General features: G+C 34.7%; 1 protein-coding gene across 1 annotated transcript in view; it reads left to right on the top strand.

Moving 5' to 3' along the window:
- LOC104856297 (solute carrier organic anion transporter family member 1B3) overlaps nt 1-27,518 on the top strand; it is a 55,507-nt gene that overhangs the window by 20,081 nt on the left and 7,908 nt on the right. The window contains exons 5-13 of the mRNA XM_010615656.3: nt 1,291-1,403; nt 2,583-2,729; nt 2,949-3,047; nt 5,698-5,937; nt 8,450-8,614; nt 13,016-13,211; nt 13,571-13,736; nt 16,043-16,227; nt 25,124-25,188. Of these exons, the coding sequence (XP_010613958.1) occupies nt 1,291-1,403; nt 2,583-2,729; nt 2,949-3,047; nt 5,698-5,937; nt 8,450-8,614; nt 13,016-13,211; nt 13,571-13,736; nt 16,043-16,227; nt 25,124-25,188 (1,376 nt within the window). The remainder of the gene's footprint in view (nt 1-1,290; nt 1,404-2,582; nt 2,730-2,948; nt 3,048-5,697; nt 5,938-8,449; nt 8,615-13,015; nt 13,212-13,570; nt 13,737-16,042; nt 16,228-25,123; nt 25,189-27,518) is intronic.

The raw sequence follows: 27,518 nt of genomic DNA, 5'->3' as shown, positions 1-27,518 counted from the left end.
ACACAGGGTGAAGCCTAGGAGCTATTTCAGAAGCATAACTCTTGCACCGACTTCACAGTGCCCACATGTTCATTCCATTTTACACACAGAGAAAAGACATTTTGGTCTGCTATGTTTGCACCTAAAAATCAACTTCAATTCCTATTGAAGTAGACAATTCTGAATATCGAGAAGCAGCCATTTCTGCCCCAGACAAGTGTTTACCACCATACCAACAATCACACCTTTTACTCATATTAACTTTAATATTTCTATAGTGACTATTTCTAAATTTGACTTTTATTAAGAGTTTTTCTCTGTGATACTACTACTTCTAATTTTTAAACCTACTTTCATCTTCACTGCTCTGCATGACTGGAGACCAGATTTGAAGGCTTCAGTAATACTGTCATGCCATGCTTTTGTATTACTGATTTTGCAGGCTTGAATACTTTTCCTTCATGTTATGCCTTTGAAACATCCATCACTAGGATTCATCTCAAATGTCATTCTCACATGAAATTTGAGTCTACCCTACTCTCTACCTTCAACAAAACTGATCATTTTTTATTTCATGACAATTCAGAGCCTTGAACATTAAACATACATCTTTTATCATGTATATTTATCTTAGATAATTTGACATCCCCTAACTACAAAAATTATGTATTTATTTCAAGTTTTTTGAAGTGCTTCACGATGCCTGGTGTGCAGTTCTGGTGCTGTTTGAGAGATAGGGAACTTCAGCGTTTTTGGCTTTTTGTCCCTAGTCTAACTCCATTTTTGCTAATCTTATTAAATTCTCCCTCATCAAGTTGAAGTCTATTAGATTTTTTTCTAAGTTTTGCAAAGTTGAATACTGAATATTCCACCAACAAAAGCAAATCAGGTGGATGATGCAAATGTAAATAAACTGGCACACATTATAGATTGAAGAACACTGCTGTAAAGTTTTCAAAGAAACATTATCATAAATTATGATAGAGCTTAGATTGTGGTCACCTAGGCAAATAATTCAGAGGAACAAGAACCAAGAAGCTATTTTGTATCTTGACCAGCATATAACAAGTCCTAGAAGGAGAACAGGGCAGCAATTCACCCTGCCTGGGGGCTTTCCTAGTAGATACTCCCATTTCCTGTGCGTCCAGCTTCTCTCCTGAAACACAGGCTACATAACTGGTTTAGAGGAGCCAAGTGAGCTGCAGAGGGGGAAAGTTCAAAGAAAGAAAAAAATATTCCTCAGGTTTTCTGGGACAATAAAAATTTGTTATAAGAAAATAAGGAAGAGTTTAAATCTAGTGATGTTTTCAGTTACAGGTATTCTTCAGAAACCCATGATAATACATCAGATAATTCATTTTTGACTTGTTTAAGTGATCAGACTTCATCATTCACTGAAACACCACTTGAAGTAATGAGAAAAGGTAAGAATTGATAGAAATTGTAAAAATATTCTAAAATTTAAAACTTTAATTACATTCATAAAATGATTTATGTGGTATTTATTAACAAAAACTGATGAAAGAAAATAGGAAAACATTTGACCTTTATGTACAGACAACATCATAGTGTAAATATATACTGCACATAAAGAATTTTCATAAGTAAATAAAAAAATGAGATTTAAGTAGGGAATTGGCAACAAAACGTGCACTTGAAATTAAAGAGCAGGAATTTGTCTAACTACATATAGAAACATGTCTTTTGAGAAAAATGTATACTACTATACCACTTAAATATTTCAATTTATTATAACAGAAATCATAAACTATAATTATAAACTATAATACTAAAGTGTTTTCTACTTATTATGATTAAGAGAAACAAGGGAAAAAGAATAGAAGGAAAAATATTTTAAATTTTTAGTATTGTTGGAAGGGAGCACATTTGTAACTTTCTGGAGATTAATTTTCAATATATATTAAAGGACAAAAATATTTCCCCTAATCTAATTATTATTACTGACTAATCTTCTGGTAATAATTAAGATTGTAAAAAACTGTACACTCAGATTTATACTTATTATAAAGTCATCCTTTTTCAACAGAATTTAAAATTAGAAATATTTTGCTTTTTAAAAATATAAGATTAAGCCAGGGATTTAGACCAGTGGCACTGTGCCTGACTTAAAAGCGAAAGGTCCTGAGTTTGATCCTGGGTACAAAAAAAAATATATATATATATGTTTGATTAATAGAAAATTTTTTAATATAGTACTATGCACTCATTAAAATTCTTGTATAAAAGACAACCTGCAGGAAAAAGGCATGGTGAACTTGTTAGAATACAGTGTTAAGTTGTAAAAGATTTTAATAGGAACTGTAATATATACAATGAATATTATGTATAATTTTATGTGTACCAATATGTTGAAGATATGTAACAAACATTAGATTTTTTCTGTGTAGTGAAATCTCAGATAATTTTACTTATTTTCTTTTGTTCTTTGTGCTTTTCTGTATTATCAAATTCTACTAAGTGACTATGAATCACTTAAAATTAGAAAAAAGCCAGAAGGAATCAGTGGTCTAATTCATGACAGGAATTCATGATAGGAATGCTGAAATTACTGTTTAAAATAAAGCACTCTCTTGTCTCCCTAGGTTGTGAGAAGCAATCCGAGTCCTACATGTGGATCTATGTGCTAATGGGTAACATGCTTCGTGGAATAGGGGAGACCCCTATAGCGCCCCTGGGAATTTCTTACCTTGATGACTTTGCTAAAGAAGGACAATCCTCTGTTTATTTAGGTAATGCACAGAAGTGTTACATTGAATGAGGTCTTCCCCTGATCTACCCTCTGCTACTTTTATCATGATTACTATTCTTTTTGCCTGGAAAAAATGATTTGGACAAATGTCTAATACTACTTCCAAAAACATGTTGGATAAGAATCATGAATTCTTTACATCTGATATATTTGTTTTATAATATTTTACATCTGATATATTTGTTTTATAATATTTCAGGTGCTTTGAATGCAGTAACAATGATTGGCCCAATACTAGCCTTTCTAATGGGTTCGCTGTTTGCTTCAATGTTTGTGGACATTGGATATGTAGATATGAGTAAGTACAAGCAGAACAAGTTAGCATGATCAAATCTTTCAGGTACCTAACACCATTGTACCATGTAATCAAATTCACTCTTTCAATATTCCTTTGCTTACTAATTTTTAAATTTACAAGTTGGAAAAAGCATTCATAATCATAATAAAAATGAAATTCAGCTCCTGCTCTACATACTGTTACAACTAAGTATAAAATGAGAAATTTTAATAATCTTGTTTACATTACTTGATCCAAAACAAACAAATTTAAAATGTTTTTCCCACAGAACTGGCTATGTAGTCAAGTAAATATAGAAATCCAGTTGATGGCGGATTGGACCTTGAAATGCAGAGTTTAGAGTTTGCTTTGCTAAAGCTGATATGAGGTTGAAGGGCTGACTGATAGCTGGACTGTACTGAGGGCTGCACTGTGCACTTTGGCTTTTGATCACTGATTCTAGACCTGGCAAAGGCCTTTGCATATGGAAACATTCCACATGTGTTGTGGAGTAAACCAGTGTAGGAGTGTTCACGTAAGTGAACGTCATCACCTTCTCCACCTCAGAGCACTTCCCCTAGTAAACCCAGAAACAGTACCCATCATGTAGATACTCTAATTTAACCTCTCTTTCCAACAGATCTACCTGCACCACATCCCTTTTCATGTTTTTTCCCAGCCCAGTGGAAAAGGCATCTGTCTTCAGCTGATGTTAATACATCCAAATGTGTCTTAGAGTCTCCCTTCTCACCTCTTCCAAGATTGAGTTTCAAAAACACATTTCCTGATCCATCCAGTGTCTTCAATTCTCCATTTGCAGCCTCTCTTTGTCCTTAGGAAAAACATTTTATGTCTCTCCTTCCTATCTGTCTGTCAGTCTGTCTATCTATCTATTAATCATTATTCTGTTTTAATATATAAACATAAAATAAATATGATTTAAATTTGTATATATAAATAAAATGATTATGTGATTTTTTTTAATATCCACAAACAGCTTCCTGGCTGATTTTCTGTTTTTCCCTTTCTCCTCATAGCCAAACACTTTGAAAAAAAATAAAACTTAAAGGTTTCCTTTCTTACCTCCCATTTACCTCTCAACTATAATATATCTAGCTTCTGTCACTCATGAAATAAAATCAATTTCTACTAATTTACTTGTAATGGATATTTTTATTTCAGCTTCCTAAATTGATATTTTCAGTACTCTCTTATTTTTTTCTTACATGTGTTATAAGCACCTAAAACTCCACAAGTCAAATCCAGGCTTATTGTCTTAGCCACAAACATACTTAATTCCATATATTCAACCTCTTGATGAGTATCTTTTCCTTAATTTAATTATGGATTAAACCTCCTCAGATTTTGTTTGGGAAATGATTGCCTCTCCATTGTCTGTAAACAGGTTTGAGGGCTATAGGATTCTTGGTTGATAGAATTATTCTTGCAGCACTTCCTGTGGTCTGCAAGATAACAACTGAAAAGCACACTGAAAAGTTCATGGAGTATGATTGCGTGGATCTAACAGGTCCTGGCCAAAGGCTCATGAGTTCAGTGGTGGAGATCTGGGAAAGCCATTGGATCCTAGTGGCTCGGACTCTGTGAGTGGATCAGTCCATTCATGGGTTCCTAATTCCATGGCATTGTTGGAAGGTGATGGAAGACCAGGAGGTAGAGCCTGGCTGAAGGCACTAGGTCATAAGCAAGTGGCCTGGGGCACAATATCTTAATCTCAGACTGCACGTCTCTGGCTTTCTTCCTTTTCTTCCTTACCACCATAAGGTGAGCAGCTTTGCTTCACCAGGCCCTTTTGCTGTGAAATTCAGCTTCACCACAAGCTCAGCAGTAAGGGAGCTGACCACGGACTGTGTGTTGCTATCCAGTTTATTTGTTGGTGGAAGGATAGTATGTGGCTTCCTATTCTGCCACTGTGCTACTGCCTCGTGTGTCCTCTCATAATACTTAGACTACTTTATACTTATGGAAGTACTCATCTACACATGATGATATATAGCAGTAACATATTATCTTCTTGTGTGCTTTAAGGAAAATGTAGCAAAAATAAAATGGTTAAATATACATTACATTTAGAGCCTAGCTTTTCTAAGTTGCTTTTAAACCCATACTTTCATTGTGTTTTTTTTTTTTTACCTGTCTCATGCTTTGTGCTGACAACAGAGCTGTAACTGCAGGTTTCTAGGGTGGGGCAAAGCCCTTCTAGTGGCTCTAAGACTTTTCCTGCAAACTGCTTTAAGTTTCACTGCTGGTACTTTCTTTACCTCAGCAGATGGTGCTGATAGATATTTACAGATGACCATGAGAAGTCATATATGAGTATTTTAAAGTCATTTTCTGGAGTAAATATGCAAAGCTGTAGTTCTTCAGTGATGTCTTCAGAAAGGATGTGGAGTTTATTTACACAAACTCAGGCTACCATGACATCATCACGACCGATTCCTGGACAGAGCAATTGTTAAATGCCATCAGATGTTAGACTTCTTCCAATTTTTGAAGTGACAAAATATGAAGTGAAGAAAATAGCACCTTAGAATTGATTCGATATAGTTTACTTTGCTCTTCTATTGGGAAAAAAAAGTCATTATCAATGTTGCCCAGCACTTACTCTATTTCAAACTGACTTTTGACTGGCTTTTCTACTTATTTACTCTAGGCAGCATCAGAATAACTCCTCAGGATGCTCGCTGGGTTGGTGCTTGGTGGCTTGGATTCCTTATGTCTGGACTACTGTCCATCATTTCTTCCATACCGTTCTTTTTTCTGCCTCGAAATCCAAATAAACCACAGAAACAAAAAAGGAAGATTTCAGCAACTTCGTGTGGACTCAAAGCAGATGAAGAAGAAAACCAAACAGCTAATTTGACCAATAAACGTCAAGATGTTACTCTGACTGGTACGAATTTTACATTCATAGTCTACATTGAAATGTTAGTGCCAATGGGAAGGAAGAGTATTTCAAAATAATATCACATTAAGTACTTTGGAGTTAACTTTCTGTGAACTAAATTTAGCTGATTATATTCCTGAAATTCCTATTAATGTTAGTATGTACTTCCTGAGCATCTAACAAACTGAATAGAATTAGGTTTATGGCCTTTATCTTGGAAAAAACAACCAAAGGCTAGAAAACCTGTCATGTAGAAATCAGAGTACATTCATTTCAAAATTATGTTATGTAGAACATTAGTGAGAGTCAAATGAGCTGTAATAGTTCATTAATTCACTTAAGGGACAGATTATATGAGGTATTTTATTGTGCCTCAGTGACAGAAAATTACTCTGTTTTCCAAGAATTTACTAAGAATTTCCAAGAATTTTTTTTTCCCAAAAAGCTGCTTGCTGGTGAGAAATATAAATACGGAGACAATGGCAGCAAATTACCTTAAGGACTGTGTGGTCAAGTTAAACTTAACTACTCTCATAGACTTAGGAATTAGGGCAAACTCAGGAGAGTTTTCTCAAACTCTAGGTAATTAGAATAAAATTATTTTTTCTCGGTAACTGTCCTGAAAAATACTGTTTCCCAAAATATTCAAAACTGAAACAGAAGCACAGTAGTCGCTGAAATACTTGGCATCATTAATGTGAATCAATCATTGCTAGTGCCTGCTCTTTCAAATATAAGGCCTAGGGAGTAGTGAAGAACTGCTGAGAAGCAATGATCCTCCACAGCCAGACAAAAACGGTTGAAGTAATGAGATGTCATCAGCAGTTCTGAGATTTTGGAAAATGGGTAAAATGTTAAATGCCAGAGCAATCCCCTGCCTAAACCCTGGGCATCCTTCTGAAGTTGACATCTCATGGTATTACACATATTCTCAGTTACTGCCCAAGTTTGCCATCTTAGCAGGTCTTCGATTTATTCCCTTTCTTCTTCTCTCTATAACTTTAAGCCTAGAATAATGTTGTGTTAGAGACTGTCTGTATCGGTTCACAAAGGAAATCATTACACTTCCAACTGTATTAGGAGCTTGAAATTAGCCATGGCAGAAAAATTTAACACTATGTATTATTGTAGAAATTGGGAAATACTACAAAGAGGGACTTGTTTCCCCAAGAATCATTTGTTACATATTTACCGGGACACTATGGAGTTAGTAGTTTTTGAAATTTACCATACACATTAATATAATAGGTAATTTTCAGTTTTATATATGTGGTTTCTACTTTGCCATATCAAATCCATAAACACTAGGGGATTGCCTAAAACTTTAAGAATTAGGTTTGACTCTTAAAAAAAATAAGAAATTGAAGAAGCAAAAATAAGACAATTATAAATATAAGATAGATTATCAATGTGTTTGTAGGATAGTGACATAAAAAATAAAGACGACCTTAGTTTTATGCCTATTAGGAATGGATGACATAACTAGGAACACATAGAAGGAAATATACTGAATTTATTTTACATGCTCTCAAGGAAAACTAAATGGTTCAAGAGAAGCAAAGAAAGATTTCAGTTCATCACAAAAACAGTATGTAAACAATAAGAACTGTCCAAAAGAGAGAAATTGCTTAAATTACTTACCAATCTATGTATTAGGGCTACATCATGAATCATGATTATGTGGACATTCTCATTCACCTCAAAAATTCCATGATGCCATAAATTTCTATGCTTTATTCTGTTAATCAAATGTCATACTTATTTAGAATGCCTCACAAATTAGTGATGGGCCTTTCTGATTGGCGAATCCTATGGAGATAACTTTAATATTTTGGCCCAATAATCTTAAAGATTTGCTCCTGTTGTAAATGTCCTTACTTTTTCTTTCTCTTTTTAACTATTGCCCTATTTTTAACCATTGCCCTTTTTAACCATTTCTCATTTAATCAATAATGCTCCTTTCTTTTTATTATATGCAGATGACACTATTTCTTTGTTAATATTGGACTTTAAGATTTTTAAACCTCAGTATTCTTATTTCTGTGAATATTGGATTGTGCTTATAATTTAAATTTCTATTTAATAATTATTAACATAATTAGATCCTGATAATTAGAAAACACATTGCATAATGGATTAACTTATTCCTTAGACAGTTATCATATTGCCTGGTATGAATGCCAAATCTTTGCTGAATGAACAAATACATAAATTAATATATATGCAGCTTATGGTAAAATGCCAAGAATAACCAAACATTACAAGCACAAGGCACATTACAAAACAGTACTTACATAGAACTTAAATAAGGTACAATGAACTGAACAAATAAATATCAATATATGAATAAAAATAATGAAAGAATATGTTTTAAAAATTTAGCAGTAGGATTTTAAGGTACTCTAAATTTGATATGTATTTATGTAATTTCAGATTTTCTACAACATTAATGGTTATTATATTAATATGTATTTAAGTTGCTTTATACTAATAGTATTTTTATGTTTATCATCTTCAGGTTTTTTAAAGTCCGTGAAATGCCTCCTTATCAATCACCTATATGTTTTGTATGCGCTTTATACATTGATTGCTAGCAGCAGTTATATTGGTTCATTTACTTACCTTTTCAAGTTCATCGAACAACAATTTGGTCAGACAGCCTCTCAGGCTACCTTTCGTTTGGGTAAGACATATGTTTTACCTGTTTCCTTGATAAGTGAGATATAAATGACAATTTATATCTGTGAATATGATTTTATATTTCAGTAAATAATTCCCATATGCTTTCTTAAACTTTACTGAATTTGTCCATCATTATTCTGGCCTTGAAGTTGCAATTTATGCTATAGGAGTTCCTAAAGGAAAAGTTGCATGTTTAATGGGACATTTATAGTGTATCTGTATGATTAGGTTTAGTAATTTAGTGTTGAGATACTAAAGTTGTTTCAAAACGTGGTCAATATAATTTTATAATTCATGGACTTTGAAATAAAAAAATAGGGCATTGATGTTTCCAAAAATGTCTTAGCTACTTTTCTCTCACTGCTGAGACAAAATACTCTACACCTACAGGTTAAGGGAGGAGAGGTTTATTTGACTCACAGTTTGTAGAGGTTTCATTCCATAATCTGGCTGGCTGCAAGGCAGGGTGGCACATGGCAGAGGGGCAACAGTGAAATTGGAAGACAGAAAAAGCAACAAGGGATCTTAACAGCATCTTTCTTCTCCTTTTATCCTGTCCAGATTACTCAGGGTGGGTAGTGCTCACACCCTTAATCCTAGTGCCCTTGAGCCTAGCACTGCATCATGAATCAATCCCATGAACTCTACATCCAGCTATCTCCAAAAAAGCCCACCCATGACTTCATGAGTTTTTGAGAAGACAACTAAACACAAGCCACCACAAAAGATGAAACAGTTTTAAAAACACCATCAAAATATGCAGAATTAAAAACAAATACAATATTTTGAATTTTATGGTGCAATATCTGTTTACAGTGGCACATTGAAACCTTCTAGTTAAAGAAAACATTTTTATATTCTTGCCATAACTCCATTATTGTGGAAATACTGTAGATACTGACTACATTGTTTTTCTTCTATTTTTTAGTTTATTGAGGAACCATTGTAGTGGAGTTCTTGAACTCTGTTTCAAACCCACACCAATATAATCCTATTTACCAGCTCCATTTTGGAATAGGCAGTTTGAAAATGCCTAGTTAGATTTTTTTCAGCTTTAATTGAGTTTATTGGTACATTTTAGGGATACAGTACAGTTACATTCATTGTTGGGATCTTGTACCTCTACATGATAAGTCTTGGTTCTCATATTTTCCCCTTGTGCCTGCCCTCCCTTCACCCTCTCCTCCCCTTCCCATCTACAACCACTTTATTTCCATCTTTTCATTATCTCACATTTTTTCTTTTCCCTTTTTACCTTTCCCCTACCCATCCCACCTTCCCTACACCTTTAGCTCCTTATTTGCCCATCAGTTGGAAACTGGATAAAGAAGATGTGATTTTTCTATAAAATGGAATATTACTCAGCCATAAAGAATGAGAAAATAGATTCATTCATAGGAAAATGGATACATATTGAAGATATACTCGTAAGTGAAATAAATAAGGCACACATGTGTAAATACTGAATAGTTTCTCTGGTGTGAATAATCTGCAATAATACAGAAGATATATAAATGACAATTTATATCTGTGAATATGATTTTATATTTCAGTAAATAATTCCCATATGCTTTCTTAAACTTTACTGAATTTGTCCATCATTATTCTGGCCTTGAAGTTGCAATTTATGCTATAGGAGTTCCTAAAGGAAAAGTTGCATGTTTAATGGGACATTTATAGTGTATCTGTATGATTAGGTTTAGTAATTTAGTGTTGAGATACTAAAGTTGTTTCAAAACGTGGTCAATATAATTTTATAATTCATGGACTTTGAAATAAAAAAATAGGGCATTGATGTTTCCAAAAATGTCTTAGCTACTTTTCTCTCACTGCTGAGACAAAATACTCTACACCTACAGGTTAAGGGAGGAGAGGTTTATTTGACTCACAGTTTGTAGAGGTTTCATTCCATAATCTGGCTGGCTGCAAGGCAGGGTGGCACATGGCAGAGGGGCAACAGTGAAATTGGAAGACAGAAAAAGCAACAAGGGATCTTAACAGCATCTTTCTTCTCCTTTTATCCTGTCCAGATTACTCAGGGTGGGTAGTGCTCACACCCTTAATCCTAGTGCCCTTGAGCCTAGCACTGCATCATGAATCAATCCCATGAACTCTACATCCAGCTATCTCCAAAAAAGCCCACCCATGACTTCATGAGTTTTTGAGAAGACAACTAAACACAAGCCACCACAAAAGATGAAACAGTTTTAAAAACACCATCAAAATATGCAGAATTAAAAACAAATACAATATTTTGAATTTTATGGTGCAATATCTGTTTACAGTGGCACATTGAAACCTTCTAGTTAAAGAAAACATTTTTATATTCTTGCCATAACTCCATTATTGTGGAAATACTGTAGATACTGACTACATTGTTTTTCTTCTATTTTTTAGTTTATTGAGGAACCATTGTAGTGGAGTTCTTGAACTCTGTTTCAAACCCACACCAATATAATCCTATTTACCAGCTCCATTTTGGAATAGGCAGTTTGAAAATGCCTAGTTAGATTTTTTTCAGCTTTAATTGAGTTTATTGGTACATTTTAGGGATACAGTACAGTTACATTCATTGTTGGGATCTTGTACCTCTACATGATAAGTCTTGGTTCTCATATTTTCCCCTTGTGCCTGCCCTCCCTTCACCCTCTCCTCCCCTTCCCATCTACAACCACTTTATTTCCATCTTTTCATTATCTCACATTTTTTCTTTTCCCTTTTTACCTTTCCCCTACCCATCCCACCTTCCCTACACCTTTAGCTCCTTATTTGCCCATCAGTTGGAAACTGGATAAAGAAGATGTGATTTTTCTATAAAATGGAATATTACTCAGCCATAAAGAATGAGAAAATAGATTCATTCATAGGAAAATGGATACATATTGAAGATATACTCGTAAGTGAAATAAATAAGGCACACATGTGTAAATACTGAATAGTTTCTCTGGTGTGAATAATCTGCAATAATACAGAAGATCCTAATAAGATTACTGACATTGAGAAATGGGAAGAAAGGAGCTGACTACATTTTTAATGAATTAAATATTTATCAAGTGTTACATAACTAGATCATAGTAAGTTGTAAATGATTTTCCTAAATTTCTGCACCAGGATTCTGTGATTCTGTTTGAATTTAAGATAAAGTTTAATTGTCGAGGTTAAGTTTTGACTTCTTATAACCCAACCAGAATTTTTGTGTTACAGGAGTTTCTATAATAACTATATAGGTAAATAAAATAAAAAAGTTATGAGGAATCAAACATTTTAAATGCAGTATACAAACCTATTCAGTCATCTATATATATATGAACATGGAATAGATATTAATTTAATTATTCAACTATATGAGAACACTTACCCACCCATGGGGCAAACTGGAGTGGGTATTTGAATGCTGGGACTCTTTTTTTTTTTCATTGAGTTTATTGGTACTTTTTAAGCTTATGGTACAGTTACATTTATCATTGGGATCTTGTACCTTTGCATGACAGATCCTGGTTCTCATTTTTTCCCTGTACCTCTGTCCTCCCTTCACCCGCTTCAACCTCCCCTATTTACAAAGACTTTGTTTCCATTTTTTCCTTTTCTCATATTTTTTCTTTTCCCTTATTTCCTTTCCCCTACCCTTCCCACTTCCCCTACACCTTTAGCCCCTTTCTTCCTATTTTACATTGTCAGTTACACAATTTGAATCTTATTTACACTTTTAGTTTTTCACACCAGAGAAACTATTTGGTATTTACACGTGTATCTTATTTATTTCACTTAAGCGTATGGCCTCAATATACATCCGTTTTCCTATGAATGACTCTAGTTTCTTATTCTTTATGGCTGAGTAGTACTCCATTTTATAGAAAAACCACATCTTCTTTATCCAGTCTCCAACTAATGGGCAATTGGGCTGTTTCCAATTTTTAGCTTTTACAAACTGTGCCACTGTAAACATGGGTACACATCTATCACTGTGGTATGATTCTTTTAATTCTTTTGGAAAGATACCCAATGCTGGCACTCTTCATCTTGAATACGTAAAGGATTTTAGATGATGGGAACAAATACCCTAAGCATAAAGATTGTATATTTTTGCTATTGTTTTCCAGGATAAAAAATGTCCCTTATAGAAATTATGTTTAGACAAAAATATTATCTGATTATTGCCTTTGTAATTAAAAATAACTAAATAATTTTTGGGAGGAAGAAATTATTTTTGTCTTTATGACACTGTTTCTCTTCTCCATTTTGAACTTCTACCATTCTGCTTACAAAGAAATATGAGTGGATGATGTTGATATATACTGTGTTATATGAAATATATTGTTTTTATACATATATAATCATATCAGAAAAGCTATAGTCATAAACTTACAATATATAATTGCAAATTTTCTCTTTTTATTTCTAGGAGTCATAATTCTACCTAGTATGGCAGGTGGAATGTTTTTAGGAGGCTATCTCTTTAAAAAACTGAAATTAACCATCGTTGGAATTGCCAAGTTTGGATTACTTACTTCATCCATTACCTTTTTGTTGCACTTACTATATTTTATTCTACTCTGTGAAAGCAAATCAGTTGCTGGATTAACTTTGACTTATGATGGGTTTGTATGTAAAACTGTATCAATTTCACAATGTGTTAACTAGCTAAAGAAAAGACTTGGGAAATAAGGGAAGAAAATAAGTCTAACTAAACTTTCTTTTAATTGAAAGAATTTCTATTTATAAATTTGCCAAATGAACATTTCTTCAGACCTTAAACATTGATTTTTATTTCTTTAGAGACACCTGTAAAAATCACTTCTTGGTGCTAAGATCAAGGGTAGAGTTGCCTGTAACAATAATAACTATCACTTATGGAAGTGGTTACTTCTTTCTCCTTCCTATTCTTCACTCCTCTATCTTCTATTCCTCTGCTTCTTCCTCTTCTTTATTTTTATATTCCTCTCTCATACATTTCCAGACTTAGTCCAGTGTCATCTCATGCAAATGTACCCCTGTCTTATTGCAACTCAGACTGCAATTGTGATGAGAGTCAATGGGAACCAGTCTGTGGGGACAATGGAGTAACTTACTTGTCACCTTGTCTGGCAGGATGCAAATCTAGCAGTGGCAATAAAAAGTCTGCCGTAAGTATTAGTTTTACTTTTGCTCTTCTCCGTAATCAAGGCCATAGGTGACATTTAACAATCACTTGTCAAATCTTCCTATAATTAATGTCCCCAGCAAAATGATAGAAGGAAAAGATTGCAATATTTTCTGTCATTGTGACGGCTGTGACGTTGTGTACACAAGTCTTAATTTAAAATCCTGCTGTGCACCGGGCGTGGTGGCGCACACCTGTAATCCCAGCACTCGGGAGACTGAGGCAGGAGGATCGCTGAGTTTGAGACCAGCCTGGGCTACATAGTGAGTTCCAGGTCAGTCTCAACTACATAGTGAGGCCCTGTTTCAAAAAAACAACAGCAACAAAAAATCCTGCTGTGGAACTCAATCAGGTTTCTCTGTTGCTCAAATTTTAATTTGAGATTACCTCATTATTGTTTCCTTGAGATTGTAAGTATATGACCTTTTGAAATATGAATGTACTTAAAGTCTCTGTAGAGCATCTCATTTTACTGAAGTATATGATTTACACTGAGGTGGAATTACTTTGCCTTTCAGAAGTCAGGGGAAAGTCCTGAGTCAGTTGACTGTCATAACTAGGCATGAATACACCTATATACAAAGGTATATACAAAACAATCTCCATATAATTTTGAATATAGATTCTGATGAGTTTAACTCTGTCCACACCACCCTTTTGTCTTTCCAAGAGTAATCAGTGTGTCTTCCTGGCTACTTTGCCTAATTCTTGTCTTCTGATATTTATTTTCTCAAAGCTGGCACTTGTGCTAGGATAATTTAGTATTTTCCTCACACATTGCCAACATATACCATAAAATGCCGTTTTCTTCTCCATCAAAATATTGATTTCAATGTGAACTGTGGGTTCTCCCTTTATGGTGTTGCCCATACCATCAGTCTACTTAGAACCTCCCAAGTTTGGGTAACCATATCCTGGACTCTATCCTGTTACCAACATTAAAAATGCAACCAGCTATGAGCATTGGTCTCTGCACAGCCTTCTGTGTTTGATTTTACAACAGTTTTCATCACTTCCTTTCCTCTGAGCCTAAAAATGGTACTTTGAAAAGGCATGATCAACTTTGAAGAACAAATAATTCTACATTCTGTGAAAGCAGGCCAGACCTTTAATATACCTCCACAAATATGGCCTAAAGGTGTCCTTAAAAGTTCATCCCTAACATTCATGGCTGTACTGACTTTACTGAAACTGTCGTTTAATTCATGTTCTCACTCCAGCCACTGGTGGAGGCCTGGAAGAGACATGATATCAGAATCATCCACAGAGTTCTGTCTACTGCAGGCACATCATTTTCTGAATAATTTGGGGCTACTGCAAAGACCTTCTAAGAAATTCTTAGTAATAAACTGCCTATTCGCATAGAAGGTTTTTTGTACTGAAGTTTGGTTTTGTTGGTTGATATGCTTGTTCAGTAAACGATTCTGCCACACTATTCCTAGTTGAAAAAAAGTAAGAAAGTGAAGATTTGAAAAAGCATATAAGTATGGAATTTTCCTTAATCCCCCCTCCAGTGCCTGGGCTTTAGCATTAATAGATTCAAGGTGAACTTCCATGAAACATTAGTGTAGACTACAGTCAGAACAAAATTTACTAAAGGCACTTGCCTGATTAAACCTCTATATCAAATGTGCTTAAATTTTCTCTTCTTGTGCTTTGTTGGTTTTGCAAGTCTGTTATGTTGAATTTCTCTAATAATACTAATATCATCTATTTTATTACCTGTAAATATGTCCTTGGATATTATTTTTGCTTTCCAGAATAGAATTACAGCACCCTTACCTGGCTTTATTTTCCCATAGCAGCATCCCATTGTGATGGGCAGCTCTAGTTGCAGATTCTGCCCCTTGCAAATAATTATGTTAAGGCCTTCTCTGAGTAATCCCTCTCCAAGGCCTTTTTCCAATGCTTAACACTTACTTGAGACTGTTAAAAAGAAAACTCAAGTATATTAGACAAATGAAAAGAGAGTAGAAGAGAAGCATAGAAAAGAACTTGTATGAACTAAAAGTAATACACAGTTTTACACACTAACATTCAATTCTTTCTTAATTTAAAATTAGAAATGATTTTAATATTAAAAGTGAATTATGTTTTCTTATCTGCAAAGGGATCCAGGAAACTATTTTGCCTTTCAGCTATTCAGCAAGATATTTTTAGACTTTTTTAAAAAACTGTAATTTTTTAGTTTAAATAGATGAGATTTACTTAAATATAACGAAATATATTTATAGTTCCACCAAGGTTTGCAAATTCATTGTGTAAAATTTCAAAAACTGTTTTTTTTAGGTGTTTTATAACTGTAGTTGTATAGAAGCATCTGGATTTCCCAGCACAAATTTTACAGCCCATTTAGGTGAATGCCCAATACATGAGATTTGTAAAACGAACTATTATATTTATGTAAGTGTACAATTTTTGCTTGCTGTTTTTGGAGCAATGGGAAGTGTTTCACATATCATCCTTATTGTGAGGTAAGTATGACTTTAAAAATATTTTCATGTTATATTAGAGTGTGAGCATATTTAATGATGTATATGTTTTTCATATAATATTTGGGATCCAAATTCATGTCTGTACATTTTAATTAATAATATTTCTTCTTAAAATTATTGTGATACTTAGATGGAATAAATGATAATATTTTGTCTTTCATTCTTCAACTGTGGAATCTTGATTCCATGCTTTCTCCTTTTTCAAAGAATCCTAAGACATAGATTGACAGTTGCCCCAATTGTCAGAGAGTCACTGTGACTCCAGAACAATACTTTATTATGAGTTGTCTTCCATCCTCATAAGCCTGTCAAGGAGAATCATTTACTAGCTGCATTGAAAGAAAACACTTGTGCATCAGACCTATTTTTTCTTTTTTTTTTTTTTTTTGGTACTGGGGATTGAACTTGGGTCCTTGTGCTTGCAAGGCAGGCCACCGAACCACTGAGCTAAATCCCCGGCCCCATCAGACCTAATTTAATCCTCAGTCAATAATATTAATCCTAAGCTTTTCACCTACTTACAGAATGTGGTTTCACCTAGTCTCTCATAATACTGGTGTAGACAAAGGAAAAAAATGTGAAGAAAACAAAATTTTTCCTTAATAGTTAAATATTTTAAAAAGATACTATACTTAATGAAGAATATTCTGTGGTGTATAAAGTAAATAAGGTGCCTGTTGTGACTCATGTTAGGCTGAATATAACAGAAAATATTGGCAAGAGACAAATAAGCTTGAAAATACACATGGAGAATGTTCTTTATAATAATCAGGAAAAAAGATTGTTATTAAATGAAACAAACAGAATACTACTTTGGGGTGGGAGAGAGACAATGTGAGGGAGAAACTAAAAAAGTGTGACGTGTGATTCAGAAATGAAAAGATCAAGTAGCCAAGTGAAGGGCTATTTAGGGAGGTCCAGGTGCCCATGTCCTCAGGCAGGTAGGGACTAGAATTTTTGAGGAATGAAAATAAGTGTTGGTTGGAACACACTGAGAGGGACGTGGAACAGATTAGCTCCACTGAAAACAGTAGATGTAAATCTTGAATTATATATGCATATAAGTATGGCAACCTGGTAAATATCGAATTATGTCTTTAAAGCCTACATAGTTGACTATAATTTTACCATCAGCCAACAGGAAAGGGAACAAAAGTTCATAAATGTTGTTAAAATGAGTATAGACTTGTAAAGTGAGACTACAGGAATTTTGTTTTGTTTTGTTTTGGTACTGGGGAGACTACAGATATTTTAATTCTACTCTGACTCCTAATCTTCCTAAATTACTTATACTAAATTATTTCACAGATAGAGCTATATAACACATTAATATAAATTTCCTCCTCTAATAGAGAAACTTTGCTTATAGCCAAATTACAGATTCATTAACTTACAGAATATCACCTCAGTCATACAAGCTTGAATCTATTTCTTAATTTAAGCTGTCACTAGAGTTTTAGAAGATACTGTTTTATGATTAATGATAGTTATCTATGATTTTGTTTGAAATGTGGTTAAACCAACATTACACATTTTGAAAAACATTAACCTCTTACCAATATTTCATTGAAAAAACTTTCATGAAACTGAGTATAGAATAAAAATATACACTTGAGTCCATTAATGATTCTTCAGTGTTCTCGTCACATGGCTATTGCTAAAGTGAGGTTGAACGGGAATGGTGATATGTACTCATTCGATATCCATTTATTTCATGTGTCAGGCATAGATCTATGTGGTTATGAAATGTCTGTCACCAAAAGCTTGATTTAGCTTCCACTTTTTTGGTGTGTGTATGTGTGTGTCTTTGTGTGGTTGTTGCATATAGGAGAAAAACAGTAGTAAGCAAATAAGCATAATAAATAAGGTAAATGTTACACATTAGAAAGAAAAATAAATCACAGTACGAAAGAAAAGGTAAAGAGGCAGGTGAGCAATACTAGTTCAGATACTGTACATTGAAAAGCATGATAAGAGATTAAGATTAAGAGATCTGGATTACGAGATGAATTGGGAGAGTCCAAACCATACTAACATAGTGACAGGAAAAAGCAATCCAGGCAAGCTTACAGCAGAAGACCCTAAGACAGAGAATACTGCATTTGTATGAGGTCAGGAAAGGTTTGAGGAAGAAAAAACCGAGAAGCACAGCGAGAGAGCTAGCATAGTTCAGATCATGTGGGACATAGTCAAGACTTTGGAGTTCATTCTGAGTATCTTGGGAGGCCCAGAGAGAGACTGAGCACTAAGGTTGTACTGCTAACTTACCTAATTCTTCTATTCTTCTATTACTCTAGCTGAAATGTCAACCATCAATTGCGGTATGGCAAGGATAGAATCAGAGAAAAGAGGGGGCTCTAGTTATTGTCCACAAGAAGGGGCAAGACTGAAAAAGGTGATTTAAAAAATTAATTTTATTGGTACATTTGAGGTATACAATATAATGACATTCATCATTGGGAGTTTGTACCTTTGCAAGGTATATCTTGGCTCTTATTTTTTCCCCATTTCCCCACCCTCCCTTCAACCCCTCCACCCCAGCCTATTTATGAAGACTATGTGTCCATTTTCTCATGTTAATTCCATTTCCTTCTTTCCTTTCCCCTGCCTCTTCCACTTCCCCTTCCCCTTTGCACCTTTTCTTCCTATTCCACATTATCTATTACTATCTTTTGATCCTTATTTATACTTTCAGTTTCTCATACCAGAGAAACTATTCATTATTTACACGTGTGTCCTATTTATTTCACTTAGAAGTATAGCCTCAATGTGCATCCACTTAGCGACAAATGTCTCTAATTTCTCACATCACTGTGTTGTGATTCTTTTAATTCTTTTGGGAAGATACCCAATAGGGGAATAGTTGGGTCAAATGGAACCTCTAATCCTAGTTCTTTGAGGTATCTCTACTGATTTCCACAGTGGTTGCACCAATCTGCACTCCCACCAACAGTAGAGAAGGGTTCCTTTTTTCTCCACAGCCCCACCAGCATTTATTCTTGGTTGATTTCATGATAGCAGCCATTCTTTCTGGGATGAGGTGGAATCTCAGCATTGTTTTCATCTGCATCTCTTGAATGACCAGTAATGTTGAGCATTTTTTCATGTTTATTTGGTATTTCTACTTCTTTGTTTGAGAAATGTCTGCTCATTTCAGATACCCATTTTTGGATTGGATCTTTAAATTTGGAAGGTCTGATTTTTAAAGTTCTTTATATATTCTAGATAGTAGACAATTTGTCTGAGAAACAGCTGGTAAATTTTTTTTCCCACTTTGTTGTTGTCTCTTCACGCTGCTGGTGGTTTCTCTTGCTATGTAGAAGCTGTTTAATAAGAGATCCCAGTTGTTGATTCTTTGTGTTAGTTCCCATTCTACTGAGGTTTCTTCTGTGACCCATTGCTTGCTGAGGAGGGTGTTATTTATTTATTTCATTAAGTTTATTTGTACGTTTAAAGCAAACAATACAGTTACATTGATTATTGGGATCCTCTACCTTTATATGTTATATCTTGGTTCTTGTTTTCTCCCCATACCCCTGCCCTCCCTTCACACCCTTTACTCTTCCTTATTTACAAAGATGTTGTTTCCATTTTTTCTTTTTTCACATTTTCTCTTTTCCCTTATCTCTTTTCCCCTCCCCTTCCCACTTCCCCTTTAGCCATTTTCTTCTTATTTTGAAGAGGGTGTTATTTAATTTCTATGATTTTACATAGGAGTTTTAGTTTCTTTTGCTATTGATTTCCAATTTCACTGCAGTGTGATAATATGCATGAGATAATTTCAACTCCTTTGCATTTACTTAAGCAGGTTCCATAAGCTAGTGTTTGGTGTATTTTGGAGATATACATCTGAGAAGAATGTGTACTCTGATGTTGTGGGGTGAAACACTCTACAGACACCTACTAAGTCCATTTGTTCAAAGGTTTGATTCAATTCTGATATTTTGTTGATTATTTTTCTAGTTGATCTCTCTGTGACAGTAAGGTATTCCAGGTCCCTGTCACATGGAGTATTTTTTTTTCCATCCTTTGACTTTCAGTCTATGAATTTCTTTTTGAGTTAAATGTGTTTCTTGTAGGAAGCATATTCTTCTATCTTGCTTCCTACTCCATTCTGGCAATCTGTTTCTTTTGATTGTTGTATTGAGACCATTTGCTTTGATGGTTATAAGTGATATGTATTGACTTATCCTTATAATTTTTCCATTATTGGTTTCCTTTCTTTGACCTCCATCTAATTGGATGGCTAGCCTGATAAATTCATGCCGTTGGGGTTCATGGCATTGTAGTCTTCATTATGCCTCAGAACATTTTGGAATTCTAGTTTGGTAGTCATGGATTTCTTCAGATGTTCTTTGTTGTGGAAATCTTATTTCTGCATCAGTTTTCAAAGAGAGTTTGGTGGGGTACATCAATTTGGGTAGGAGATTATTTTCTTTTGTGGCTTGAAATGTTTTATTCTAAGCTCTTTTTGGCTTAAGAGTTTAAGTTGAAAAGTCTGCTGATGTGCTTTCCTTTATAGGTAATTTTTTTCTTTTTCTCTACCAGCTTTTATATTCTGCTGTTGTGCTAAATTGCTGGAATCTTGACTATTATGTGCCTTGGTGTAGATTTTATTTGATCATAGTTAATTCAAGTTCTCACTTATGTGCATATCAAATTCTTTTCCCATGCTTGGGAATTTTCTGCCACTACTTCTGTGAATAAGTTTTTTATGTCATTTGTTCTAGCTCCATTGATCTTCATTGACTTTGATCAAACTTGTTATTTTTCTTTGCATCATATAGCAGCTGTTGGACTGATATTTTGCTGTCCCTTGCTATTTTTAAAAATTCTTTCATGATTGCTAACCACAGACTTGTCTTCTAGATCTGTCCTCACACTGATTCATTCTGCTGCATATACTTTAAATTTTAATCTCTTGGAAATCTATTTGAATCTGTGTCCTGTATTTCATTTCCTTCTTATATTGAACTTTCATGATTTTCATAATTTTCCTACGCTATTCTTTTTTTTTTTTAATCTGTATCTACTCTACATTCACTAACAAAGTACTTTACTCTGGTCATCATCTCTTTAAAAATCTGCAAAATTATTTCTAATTAGATTTTTTTCGAGAGCCTCCTTCACCTGCTTTGTTACTTTCACTGGAACCATTTCAGAGAGTTCAGATGGATGGTTTTTTAATTGTTCCACCTCACTGCCCCTTGGGTTTTCTTTAGGCAAGCTGGAAGTCTGGGATTGCATTTTGCTTCCATGTCTTCTCATTTTACATTTTTTAAACTTATTTTTTGCATTGATAGTTGTAAATTGCTTGTGTTACATAGATTTATTGTTTGCACTGAGAACTCCTTAAGAAATGGTTACTTTTCAACAAAGTATTCTAGATGTATCTGGCTCTTGGCTTTTGAGTCAGCTGCAAGATCCCACCTCTTCAACTTATTGGAAATAAAATTTTTCTGGCTCTTCTGCACTGTTGGTGGGAGTGTAGACTGATGCAACCACTAGGAAAATCAGTGTGGAGATAACTAAAAAATTAGGATTAGAGGTTCTATCTGACCCTGCTATTCCCCTGCTGGGTATCTTCCCAAAAGAATTTAAAGAATCACATCACCCATGTTCGTAGCTGCACAGTTTATAATAGCTAAAACTTGGAAACAGCCCAATTGCCCATCAACTGGAGACTGGATAAAGGAATTTTAAAAACATAAAATGGAGTACTACTCCACTATAAAGAATGAGAAACTAGAAGGGTGAAGGGGTTGAAAGGAGGGCAGGGGTATTGGAAAAAAAATAAGAACCAAGACATATCATGTGAGGTACAAGATCCCAATATTAAATGTAACTGTATTGTTTTCTTTAAATGTACCAATAAACAATGGGGGAAAAGAAAGAATGAGAAACTAGACATTTATAGCTAAATGGGTGCACATTTAGGCCATACTCAAGTGAAACAAATAGGACACACATGTGTAAATACCAAATAGTGCCTTTGGTATGAGGAACTGAAAGTGTAAATAAGGATCAAAACATGTAATAGATAATGTGAAATAGGAAGAAAATGTATAAAGGGGAAGTGGGAGGGAAAAGGGAAAGGAAAGAAGGGAATGGAATTAACATGAGAAAATGAAAAAATGGAAACAAAGATTTTGTAAATAGAGAGGGGTGGAGGTGTTGAAGGGAGGGCAGGGGAATGAGGAAAAATAAGAATCAAGATATATTATGTAAATGTACAAATTCCCAATAATGAATGTTATTATATTGTATACTTAAAATGTACCAATAAAATTAATGAAAAAAAAAAAAAGAACTTGCATTCTATTTGGCCTAGCCTCTGGTTCTTTGGTACTTGCCTACAATATTGTTTATGACCATCAGGCAATCTGGATCTTGGCATAAAAGAAAGAAAAATTGATTAGAACAACTATGGCACCTCTGGAAAAGTAGTACAATCAATATAACAGTATCATCAAGCACAGCCTAGAAAATGATAAAGTATGGTAACTATTAATTTGAAACTTTTAACCACGTGGACAAGATTTGTTGTTATATAACAAAATTTAAAACAAATCAGAAAGTTGTATACAGTAAATACCCCTTAAAAGTGATTTTACCATTAAAAGAGAAATTTTGAAAGGAATAAGAGGAAAAAATAGAGAAATAGAATCAGATAAAGAGATTAGAAGCAAGCATAAAAGATGAAGAAAGGTTACAAAAGCTTTGGGAAACTGATGAAAAAGACAGGAGGGAAGGAAAGAAGGAAGAAACAGAAAAAAGAACAGAGCAAAGCAACAATAATAAACTAGAAATAATATTCACACACATAAAAACAAGAAGAAACAAGAAAAATAAAAGCAAAGAAAGGCAATGAAAAATGCCTACTTCAGGGCATGTGTCTGTTGTCATTGGTAGATAAAGGGGCAGACAGAGCCCAGATCCATATTGGTTGACCCCAGAAAAGTGTATAGTATAATTACAGCGTGTGGAGGGATAGATAATCCCAGCAAGCCTTTACTTTCAAGTCCACTGAATTTAAGGCTAACCTTGGTTTCTGGCTGTGAGACTGGGACCTGACTTGTTCAGCACACAACATTTTAGGTGCCTCTTGCCAGCTTGAACTTACCTCCCTGACCCTCAGTGTCTTCCATGGTGTGCCTCACCACGACACTGGTAGCTCCCAGTTAGAGGCAACTCACAGTTGCTCTGAGTACTATGCTCAGCTTGTCCATTTACAAAATGGTGATGAGTAACTCACCTTCTCCTGGGGACATGTGAACCGAAATCACTCACAAGCCGCTTTAGCCCACAGTGTCTACTGCTTCTTTCCACTGATTCTTTCCTCCATGGATTCCTCAGTAGATTCGAAGTGCCTCTTCCACAGTGTGAGCTGGGATTCAGGATGAAAGCACCAATTGCCATATCTCTCTTTGTTCTTTACCTGGGCTTCAATTCTCACATCAGATCCTTTGTCCCAGGGACCCACTTTTCTCTTTCCTATCTTTTCCATGTTGCTATGTTCCCACAGCTGGATTCAAATCTTCAGAGAGCCTTATTTGATGCTGCTCACCCCTCCACCTTCTTCCCAGAAGTCCTATGTTTAATTTTTATTACTGTGTTTAATTTAGTTTTGCACTATGCAGTTTTGTAAGCTCTCAAATCCTTTTTCATTCTTTCTCTGTTTTGTTGTTGTTGTTGTTTGTTTTTTGAGACAAGCTTTCATTATTGTCCAGTCTTGTCTTAAACTCAAGAGCTTAAGTGATCCTCCTGCCTCAGCCTCCCAAAGAGTTGGGACTACAAGAGTATGCCACAACCCCTAGCTTTCTCCAATACTTTTGTGAGCCTCAACAACTCCTAGTTCTCCTGAAAGAATTACTGAACAAATTCCTGTGAATAAAGTTGAGGTATAATGTGTTTGCTCATAGCATTGGACTCTCACAACATATGAGATGAGAATTGTTATGTCCCCTTAGCAGGTGAAGGAAATAAGGCTAAGAGAGGTTTTATATCTTTTTTCAAGTCACATAATATGAATCATCTTTTTCTCTTATTTTCAAAAACAAAAGCTAGTATGACATCTTCCAGGAGGCACTTAGTAAATGTTTGTTGAATGCTAAGAAAATAGTAAGAGGAAAAGAAAAACAGAACTGTATCACCCAGTTCAATATTTCAGTAAAAATGAATTTTATTTTGAGTTGCAATCTCTCTCCTAAAGTGAGGCCACCATTTCCATTACTGTCAGATAATTTTATTTTGCTGGATATGTATTAGCTTATCACAGGGCTAGTGGTGCCATCAGCTTCCTGAAAACAGCAAGATAGAATTGTGGGAATAATTTTCTAAATGTAACAGTGAGTGATTTTTCTAACTGTGTATTGAAATGTGCTTGCATAGTTAAAATAATAGTGACCCTAGATAGTAGAATACAGACAACATTTTCTACTATTCTGGCTGTGTTATGTAATTCATTAAATAGGATAGAAAAGCTTTCTGTTACGTGAGTGACAGAAATAAGGGTGGTAAAAAGGTGTGCTGAGACCTACGCCTAGGTAAAGCACTGTGTCCACTGAACAGACACTGTATGGACAGTGTTTTCATAGGCATCACAAAGTCTGTTATAGTCATGTTCTCATGGGATTTTCCTAAGGATGAAATGTGAAAATTCTTATGAATTTATCTCGAAAGCATAAAACAACAAACACATAATGTAATAATTATTATCACTGGAGTGTGTACTTTTTAAAACTGAAGATAATAACTATATGATGTGAGGGTTTTCAGTCAACACAAATAAAAATGACACAAGAATATTTTAATATTGAAGTATGTTTGGTATTTTAAAGATGTTTAATGTTTATCTGTTTTTGTCTTATTTCAGAATTGTTCAACCTGAATTGAAATCTCTTGCAATGGGTTTCCATTCACTGATTATACGAACACTAGGTATGAGAAATATATTAAGTTCAGAAGATAAATATTCATGTCAAAGCACAAAAACTGAATGTTTTTAATTCCTGATCATATGAAAGTTTAAAAAAAGTGTAAAAGAGAAGCATTTTTTTAATGGTAAGATAATAAACAGAAGACAGGAAGACTGTATGACCTTAAAGAGAATTTGATTGGTAATTCTAAGATCAACCTATTAAGACAAAAGAATCATCATATTTGTGTTACATGCTTTATATTATATGTATATTTGTATTGCATGCTTTAAGACAAAGATATGCAGTCCCTAAGAATTTTCTACTGAGGAATATTTCCTTCAGGTAGGCAGAGTGGAGGGCCTTTTTTCTAAAAGGAGTCACTATGTAGGTAAGCAGCTTGGGAGTCCTGAGAATTTGATCCAGCTGAGATTGTGCAAAGTAATAAAAAACTGAGATTGCTCGCACAGCTTTTTACTGTTAAGTCTTTTCTTTTTCAGAATCCTTTTATTTTTTTATTTATCTATTTTCTCTCATTGAGTTTATTGATACATTTTAGGTATACAGTACAGTTGCATTCATCATTGGGATCTTGTACCTTTACATGAGAGGTCTTGGTTCTCATTTTTTCCCCATACTCCTGCCTTCCCCATTTACAAACACTTTATTTCCATTTTTTCATTTTCTCATATTTTTTATTTTCTCTTATTACCTTCCCCTACCCTTCCCACTATTAAGTCTTGTAAGGCTGGATAGCTGACTGTTAGCAGAAGTTCAAACTGAAAAGGGGATGACAACCTGGACTCGAATTAAGCATCTGATTAAGAGAAAATTTTAAAATAAACAGAGCTTGGAATATTGTGAAATTTACTAGCAAAGAGTAGGACCATAAGCTCTAGAGGATAAGGGCTTATTTTTAACTATTCAGATGAGGTGATTTGTCAGAGATTTAGGAAATCATCTTCTTTACCTAGTTGCCACTTGCCATTTTCATTCCCAGATGCCTACTGTTATTTTAACTGCTTCTAACCTATCCCTTGTGCATAATATTTTGTAAGATTTCGAACTATTTTATGCTCACCCTTCATCTGGGTATTGGGCAGAGGACGCATCAGGGGTCAGAGGCAACCACTGGCGGGAAAACTTAAGGAAGTAGGAGGAGCAAATCCCTGGGTCCTCTGGAAGCCAAGGAAAGAAACATAAGATTTCAGTCAAATTACAGTGGAAACCTTGACAGGAAGTACATTTGAAGAAAATGTCACAGATCCTCAAAGGTGGAAAGAACTGTAGGGAATGACAGGGAGGAGATGATGGAGGTGCCATGAGTTTCCACACCAATTCTTTCTGCAATATTTTCTTCTGTGCATCTATATCAGGCAGCCTCTGTACCTGACAGCATTTTCCTACCCCCCAACCCTGTGGAGCTGCCTCCCTCCTAGTAACACAGAAGCTTACCATAGAATCTGAGTGGTTAGTACTCCTTCTCATATATTGACACAAGACCATGAGAATTAAAGAAATTCTACCAACAAGTTAGAATTTTATTTTTATTAATTTATTTTATTTTTTTGCTCTGCTGGAGAATTGAACCCAGGACCTCATATGTCCCAGGGAAGTGCCATGCTGTGGAGCTACAGCCTCAGCCCAACAACATAACATTTTTTAAAAGAAATTTTGCCATTCAAATGTAATTTGCCATTGTAATTATGATTGATGTGTCCTATACCAGGCTCAGTGAAATACAAATGCTTCCATGGCAAAATACAAACTGAAGACCAAATTTGTAATTCACAAAAAATTGTCTTGAATAAAATATAGTTATGAATTGTAAAAGGCTATATAGTTCATCAGAAAAAGAAAAGATTAGCTCAGTGGTTCGGCGGCCTGCCTTGCAAGCGCAAGGACCCGAGTTCAATCCCCAGTACCAAAAAAAAGAAGATTAAAAAGAAATGAGCTTATATACATATAATGCTCCTTCTTCCTTATATGCACTGGGAAGTTTAGTGTAGATAAAAGATGTGTGTGAGCTGGGTGTAATGGCCCATGGCTGTCATCCCAGCACTCGAGAGGCTGAGGCAGGAGGATTGCTGTGAGTTCAAGGCCAGCCTGGGCTACATAGTGAGTTCAAGGTTAGCCTGAACTACATAGTGAGACCCTGTCTCAAAAAAAAAATTGTGTAAGATTACTAAGTGGTACATAGGTTCATGAACATAATTTGTTCCAAGATTCTGGGGAAGATGGCTGTGTTCATGTTTGTGTAGGTAAGGTGGCCTCAGTCATGTTCCTTTCCCAATGCAGAAGCAAAATTTTGCAGAACACTTCTGTTTCCAAAATGAATTGTTCATAGACAGA

This window comes from Fukomys damarensis, unplaced genomic scaffold (genome assembly GCF_012274545.1).
Source record: "Fukomys damarensis isolate Sample0158 unplaced genomic scaffold, DMR_v1.0_HiC HiC_scaffold_19, whole genome shotgun sequence".
NCBI lineage: Eukaryota > Metazoa > Chordata > Mammalia > Rodentia > Bathyergidae > Fukomys > Fukomys damarensis.
This window is presented reverse-complemented; position numbering and strand designations above follow the sequence as displayed.